This window comes from Corvus kubaryi, unplaced genomic scaffold, assembly GCF_017639235.1.
Source record: "Corvus kubaryi isolate FWS band 111438036 unplaced genomic scaffold, C.kubaryi_AGA036_p1.0 split1-37355, whole genome shotgun sequence".
NCBI lineage: Eukaryota > Metazoa > Chordata > Aves > Passeriformes > Corvidae > Corvus > Corvus kubaryi.
In genome coordinates this window covers 3,386,710-3,394,385 of record NW_024582078.1, presented here as the reverse complement: position 1 = coordinate 3,394,385, position 7,676 = coordinate 3,386,710, and the positions used below count along the sequence as shown (strand labels likewise).

The following is a 7,676-nucleotide window of genomic DNA, read 5'->3' as shown; positions in this document are numbered from 1 at the left end:
GCTCAGGATGGACACCCCTGTGCAGGGCTGCTCGCCTTTGGAAGTTCAAGCCCGTGTGTGGCGGAGCAGCATTAAAATAGAACAGCCACAAAATTTAACAGAACAGCAGAAATTACTTAAAGTTCTAGATAGACCTAGAAGACACAGAATTGTCATCATCAGCTTTTATTAGGTTAAGCATTGGTAAAGGAACACTGCACATAAGCATTTCTGGAAGGAAATAAAGATGTAAATACAGCTGTAATTAAGATATTAATTAACACATGGTGACTTCCACCCCTGTTTTGGTGGGCACAGGGAGACAGGGAGAGGGGGTTATGGTCAGTACATTACACATGGTTTCTCCCTACCACAGCTTGGGGTTATCCACTTGGTTATCCAGTTTTTTGGGAATAAAGGAAATATTCTTCATCAGGAGCAGTGCACAGAATTCCCTCTGAGGCAGCATCTGCACTGTGTGCAGTCTGAGCCTCATTAGATCCTTACAGAAACTACTGGGAGCAGAAGAGCGTTAAAGATTTACAGTAAAATGCCCTTTTTTTGGCCAAAGAATTCCAGTCTCCACGTGAGCAGCACTTCCTCGCTGCGGGGAAGGAGCCCAGGGCCCGGTTAGCAGCAGCAGGGACGCCCAGCCTAGGAAAGAGATGATATCCTGGTGTTATCATCAGAGCTTTCCTGTTGTGTAGAGATTCCATCACCACCCAGAGAGGGAGGAGGGGATTTCTGGGAAATGCTTTGTTTCAAAGAAATCACGGAAAAAACCCAAAAGAGCTATTGTTTGCACATGCCTCTTTGTAGGCAAAGTGCTGCCAACACCGTTGGCTGCAACAGATCCACCACAGAAAGTAGATTCACCTGTAAGTAAAAATACCATTGTAGTAAATGTGAAAGCAATAAAAAAACCCCCAAACCAAGTTCAGTGTCCTTTTCTGACTCTACTACAGCTTTTTCCATTTTTTTCATCATCTGTGCAAATTAAAAGCAGCTTTATGTCAGCAGCAAGGGCTGGTCTGGAAGTCTGACCTGTGCACACCATCCATCCAGATTATGGAAAAGGAAAGCCACGCATTGAGGGTGGTGTCAGAAACAAATAGGATGTTTTAAAGCCCCAATATGTTTAAAACATCTTTTATTCAGCAAAAGAAATTATTCTATCAGAAGATGGAGGGGAAAGAGGTTTCTACTTGAACGACTGTATTAGGAAAATAGTGACTGAAGGAGACAATGTAGTCAGCAATGTAAACAAGTGACAATGCAGTTATTGCAGCTGTAACTGATATTTTATGTAGAGGAATAGAAATCCATACCTCCTATGGGAGACATGAGCCTTTCTGTTCAGTTGCTGGGTTCAGGGGGGTTCTGCAATTATAGTTTTCATACGTACGATAATAGCTACGTGAAAAAGAAGAGAACAGTGAGTTGCTTTGTAAAAGAACACTCACGTTGGTTTCCTTTAGGAAAGAAAAGCTTGACATAAAATGACATAACCACGCCATGGATTCCCAATTCTATCATTTGCGAGCCTAAGCTGAAGGTAAAAAATTAATAAGGCCTAAGCACACTGAGGCAAATATTTCAAGTGTTATCAAGTGTACAAAGCTTGGGACTTGGCAGCAAATGATAGGAACAAACGAGCCTTACCCTTCCTTCTGCTTGGAAATGATTTTCCAGACAACACCTGCCCCCAGGAGCAGCACAACTGCCGCGGCTGCCACTCCTGAGGGAGAAGAGCCCGGGTTATTTTCACCGTGTGTGTAAAGCACCGAAATACACAACAGGGTGTGTGTGCCAGGTAAGCAGAGGGAACCTGTGCCCCTGAGCCACTGACCTCAAATGCAAACTGTTTGTAAGCTGCTTACCTAGGCCCACTGACCCAGACTTGGGGGATGCTGGAGGGAAGGAAAAACAGAAAAATCAGAAGATTGTTCTACCAAAATACAGCATTTCTCAACTGTCCCTAATTGCTTTACCGACAAACTTTTTAGAATCATGGAATGGTTTGGGTTGAAGGGAGTTTAAAGCTCATCCAGTTCCAGTCCCCTGCCATGGGCAGGGACACTTTCCACTATCCCAGGCTGCTCCAAGCCCTGTCCAGCCTGGCCTTGGACACTGCCAGGGATCCAGGGGCAGCCACAGCTTTCCTGTGCCAGGGTCTCACAAGAGACCCTGCTAAGACCCACAACACCAGATTTCTTAAAACCACACCTTTATACACTTCTTTTTAAACGCAGACAGGTATTTGCATGTTTAAAATGCATTTACATGTTTCTGTTTGATCTTTGCTTCGTTCCAGTTCCACTCACTCAGTTTACAGGCTGGCACGGGAGGGTCCCAGCTGAAATCCTCTTGGCACTGGGTGTGACTGATGCCTTCCAGCATGTAACCATCTTCACATTCAAGAGTAATGTTAGTCCCAGAGCGATAAGTATTTCCTTTAATGGCTCTTTTAACACCTTGGATATCCGGGAATTCACATCTGATCTCTGAAATTGGAAGCAATAGAAGGAGGACATTTAGAGGAAACACAAAATACGTGAAACACAGCTGTGGGTTATTTAGGACATTGCTCTTGAGTTCCGAGTGTAGCCAGGAATGAATTCTTATTCCGCAGGATAATTCCTTTCTTTGTGGCTGCAGAAGTGCCTCAATCCCACGTGCGATTCCAAACAACAAAGGAAGCACAGACTCACCTTTGCACTGAGGGAGGGGCTGGCTCCAGGCTCCCGACACTGTGCAGTTGATGAAAGCATTCCCAACCAGCGAATAACCAGGATCGCAGCTGTAGGATACAGCGGCTCCGTAGGGAAAGGTGTCAGAGGTGTTGCCTTTGAGCCTCCCGTTGCTGATGTTTGGAGGCTGCAGACATTTCACAACTGGAAAGTCAGGGAGAGACAAACAACAGGATGCTGAAGGAGTGACTGGGACATTGTCCCTCTGCAGCCTTGACTGTTCCCTTTGATTTTCTTCCCCTGGACTCAGCAACTCAGACCCCTGTAACTCCAGCAGGCCTTGGAAAGGCTAAAAACTTGAGCTTGTTCTTGTCACACATTCTGTACCCAGATTTAGACCTTCTACAAACCTTCCCCTAAGGCAAGACTTGTTAAATGTCCTTTGTTCTTAGCTCTCTGCAGCCACACACACCTTGGCAGACCGGAGGGGGATGGCTCCAGGCTCCAGATGGTGTGCAATAAATGGATGCTGTCCCCAGGAGAGAGAAGCCATGCTCACAGATGTAGTTTACAGATGTTCCCGGAGTAAAAACTGCTTTTGCTGGGCCACGGAAAGACCCGTGGGTGATATCTGCAGGCTTGGAGCAGTGCAGCACTGAAAACAGAGATGTGCAGGTCAAAACAGAGCTCAGAGAGGCAAGAGGGAAATCTTGCAGGGAAGGCTGAACGCTCTCTCCCACAGCGCTGACTCCAACAGCCCTGCCCAGCGCTCTGCAAAGTTCCCTCAGAAACGCAGGACAGGTTGGGAGACGGAGTTAGAGATTAGTAAATCAAATCTCGCCTCTTCAGGTGAGAGACCTACCTGGCTTTGTTGTGGTATCAGGATGGTGATAACGTTCTGCCACTCCATCTAGATGCAGCATTAAGAGTTTAAAAATGTGATTGAGCAAATAAAATGCACAAATTGACCTTCATTCCCCATCATCCTGATGTTATGTTTCCAGGAAAAAATTCACTCCTCTCTGATTGTCAGTGTCCTGAAGCTACCAAATTCCTCACTTCCAGGGAATGAAGAGAATGTGGATTATGGATTGCAACTAGCAGTGTGAGAAAGTGCAAATCGTGCCAATACTTACAGCATTACCCAAGCCCTGGCTCATCTCCTGCATGTGAAGAGAGGCATAAATGAAAGGAAAAATTTCTGCTTTCTCATTAAAGTAGCTGGGGCAAACGGGAAAAATAAAAGCAACTTTGGCTTTGGTGAGTGGGCAGGAGGAACCAGGAGGAATGTGCAATCCTGACAAGCCCAAGTGCTGATTCTTACCCTTCTCACAGACAGGTACGGGTGGGTGCCACCTCCTGTCCCCTCGGCACTGGGAGGTGGAGTGGCCCCGCAAGGTGAAGCCCCTGCGGCACTTAAAGGTGACAGAGTCCTCGTAGGTGTAGCGGGACTTAGGGCCAATCACTCTCCCATTGTGGATCTGTGGGACTGGGCACACCACCCCTGAAAGAGAAATTGCTATTTAGGGATGCAAAGCCATGTGATGTTGTAGTTAACACATCCTAAAGTCCATTCTCAGTGTGCTCAGAGGAGTTTCACTGGTACTACTTAGAAGCTCAGAAAAGAATTTCAAGAACTGAGGGGTTTTAGTTCTTTCAGGTGCTGTAAGGGTACCACAGTGTTATTTATATAAACATAGTTTTGTGCCTATAAACAGAATGGTACAAATACAGTCTAATAAATACATGAAACGGGGTAGAAATCTGTCAGTACTGTCATTCTCACGAATGCTTTACTGTCCCAACCTCGTGCCTTCCAAAGCAATTCCATCTGAAGGAAAGACTAATTGCAATGATCAACCCCTGCAAAACATCCCTGTGCCTTGGGTAACAGTACAGGATTTGGAAGATTCCACTTCAATCTTACTCAAAATCCCTCTCTTCTACTACAAAACACTTTTCTTCCTTGATTTCTTATGTATGCTTGTGAAACAAAAGGGACAAGTCCCTGCAGGCATGTCACAGCTCTCCAGTCTGCATTGCTGTGACAGATCAAAAGCTTACATCTGGAAGATTTTTAGAAGAAACCAAACATGCAAGCATAAAAAAAAAACTGTCCCAGAGGAGTATTATTCTTTAATAGTATTATTCCTCTAGTTCTATTTATTTAAAGGAAATGCTTTTTCATTTCAAGGACTTAATTTGGGAATTCTGGCCCCAATCTAGTGGTGACCTACTTACTCTGACAGGTGGGAGGCGAACCAGTCCATGCAACATCTCGTCCCAAAACCTCACATCTCCTGTGGGACTGTCCAACCAGTCTGTACCTGGAGGCACAGAGAGAGAAATATCAGCTCATACCAAGTCCTTCAGCTTGGATTTTGCACTCCCCAGAGGATTCTTTCTGCAGCCTCCTGATTCCAGCTGATCACCAAGGTCCCTCTGCTGGTTTGACACATGGGAATGAAGGACACCAAGTTCCTTCTTCCCAGATCCAGGAGGAGCAACACTGATCCCAAAAACGCTGGGTTAGGTTGGTCAGGTGCTAAATCAGGACCCAACTGATTTCCAAAGGCTGGAGCCTCCTTGCAGCACGGGCTTGCTCCCACTCCCAGCTCCTGCTCGAGGCCCTCTGAGAAGGAAAACTGAAACTGGTTTGCAAATTAATCTATTGAGCACATGAGGGAAAAATGAGACAGTTCTCCCTCTCTGGAGCAGGCAACTATGGCGAAATTAGAACCAAAATTCCAATTCTGGTCTGCTGTGGGAGAACAGATGTGCAGAGGAGCAGGCTCTGATCCTTTACCCAGCACCAAACTCAGACACGGAGTCAGCAAAGGCAGCGTGCGACTCACCCTTCCTCACACGCGTGGCTCACGGTTGACCCAAAAAGGAGATCAGTCAGAACAACAACTCTGCCGTTCTTGGGGGTTTCTGGGTATTTACATTGCTTCCCTGGGAAAGAACAAGGCTGAGTTTAAACTCCTCCCTTGCAGTTGTGTAACACACTATGAGAAGGTATCTTAAGGTTCTGTCCATGCTCTGACATCAATAAAGCTGTGATTTTGAAAAGGCCCAAAGCGGCCCAGACCATGTGACAAGTAAAGCCATGTACAAATCTGTTCTTCAAAAATTGCTCTAAGAAACCCACAAAACAGACAATTTCCAACAAGCAACACCAAACTGATGGAGCTATTCACTTGTACAGAACTCTGGGGCTTCAGACCACGTGTGGTTTTGGAGACAAGTCAGAGTTTGGGGCATTCTGTGGCGTCTCGAGTGTCCCGGCCGGCAGCTGTAGCGCACAGTGTCTCCAACAGCAAATTTCAGCTGAGTTTTGTATTCCTTGGCTAGCTCAGCAAAGGTGAGGTTTGGAGGTGCACCACAGCCACCTATCAGGGGAGAAAACATAGGGAGAAACGGGGGTGTCAACGACAAAAGTTGTTTTAAAATGCATTTTGGGTATGTACAGATATAAATTTATGTGCAAAATGGGGAAAAAAAAGGGGAGGGTGAAGGATTCAGAATTTTGGGAAGGGTGAGGATGAGTCCTACAGGCAGAAACTCCCAGGCTATCCGTAAGTCCAACCTTAGAACCGCAGTGTACCTGCACACTGAGGGACAGGGAGGCTCCAGTTGCCAGAGTCGGTGCAGTAGATGGATGCCGCTCCCAGCAGGCTGTAGCCAGGGTCACAGCTGTAGTTCACAACCATCCCAGCGGGGAACACCTCCAAGTCCTGGCTGTCGTGGTTTCCTTTGTCAATATTTGGAGGTGAAGGGCATTGCAGCACTAAAGAGAGAGGACAAAACAGAACTGAGAAAAGGGCAAGGCCGAGATGCTGGGACAGGCTGGGGAAGTTGGGGTTGTTCAGGCTGGAGAGGAGAAGGCTCTGGGGAGATCTTAGAGGGGCTCCAGGAGAGCTGGAGAGGGACTTTGGACAAGGGTCTGAAGGGACAGGACAAGGGGGATGGCTTCCCAGTGCCAGAGGGCAGGGCTGGATGGGAGATTGGGAAGGAATTCCTCTCTGGGAGGGTGGGGAGACCCTGTGAGGGTGCCCAGAGCTGCTGTGGCTGTGCCGCCCCTGGACATGTTTGGAGCGGCCTGGGATGGTGGAAGGTGTCCCTGCCATGGCAGGGGTTGAGATGAGCTGATTTTACGCTTCTTTCACCCAGTGTCATAGGAGAAGAGTCACTGTTTTCAGGAGTCTGCCCAAACCCTCCAGAGGAGGGAGCAGTAAAGGAGAAATCACAAGGCTTCATCGCACAACAACTTAAACAAATTAGAAGCATCTGCAAAACTTACGTTTGCAAAACTCCTGGGCTTCAGACCACGTTAGGTTTTCAAGACATGTGATGGTTGGTGATATCTGTGGCTGCTGCACGTATCCAGGCCGACAAGTGTAGTTCACAGTCATCCCAACAGGAAACTCAGTCTGATTTTTATATTCCTCACTTAGCTCAGCAAATAACATTGGTGTTGGTGTGTCACAACCGGCTGCCAAGAAACAAAATGGGCATGAGAACTATGTCCTTGGCTGTGAAATGCAGCTAAAGAGAAACAGGTGCTTTGATAGGCACTGCTGAACTCCAAGTTATTAATATATCTTCTGTGTAGTCTGCATCAAGTAGCACTCAGCATGTAAGGACACAGGCACCGATTTATATGCTCTTAAAAAAAACTCTAAATAAAACAATGCCCCCCCAAATATGGCCAGCATGGTGCCTTCACACATCTTTGGGCTGTAGAGCACAGAAATCTTTAATTTCAGTATTTAGAGCACCCAAGCCTGCCTCCTTTTGGGAAACTTGAGCAATGCCACCAGCTTATTCCCAGTGCCACCAAAGTGAACACAGCTCCTGTGTGTGGCTCCCTCTGTACCATGCAATCCTGCAGGCTGGCAGGTTTGCCTGATCCAGGCTGAGCCTGGAACGGGATGGATGCTGAGCCTGGAACGGGACAGATGCTGAGCCTGGCACGGGATGGATGCTGAGCCTGGCACGGGATGG

The 7,676-nt window shown here is 47.1% G+C and overlaps 1 protein-coding gene across 1 annotated transcript in view; it reads right to left on the bottom strand.

Annotated features, from left to right (window-relative positions):
- Positions 1-149: 149 nt before the first annotated feature.
- CR1 (complement C3b/C4b receptor 1 (Knops blood group)) overlaps positions 150-7,676 on the bottom strand; it is a 33,483-nt gene continuing 25,956 nt past the window's right edge. The window contains exons 46-59 of the mRNA XM_042013328.1: positions 6,973-7,164; positions 6,277-6,459; positions 5,870-6,061; positions 5,525-5,624; positions 4,911-4,996; positions 3,994-4,173; positions 3,532-3,579; positions 3,142-3,324; positions 2,691-2,873; positions 2,304-2,483; positions 1,860-1,889; positions 1,642-1,717; positions 1,308-1,392; positions 150-633 (exon numbers count right to left, since the gene is read on the bottom strand). Coding sequence (XP_041869262.1) covers positions 1,311-1,392; positions 1,642-1,717; positions 1,860-1,889; positions 2,304-2,483; positions 2,691-2,873; positions 3,142-3,324; positions 3,532-3,579; positions 3,994-4,173; positions 4,911-4,996; positions 5,525-5,624; positions 5,870-6,061; positions 6,277-6,459; positions 6,973-7,164 — 1,715 coding nt within the window. The 3' untranslated portion in view covers positions 150-633; positions 1,308-1,310. The remainder of the gene's footprint in view (positions 634-1,307; positions 1,393-1,641; positions 1,718-1,859; positions 1,890-2,303; positions 2,484-2,690; positions 2,874-3,141; positions 3,325-3,531; positions 3,580-3,993; positions 4,174-4,910; positions 4,997-5,524; positions 5,625-5,869; positions 6,062-6,276; positions 6,460-6,972; positions 7,165-7,676) is intronic.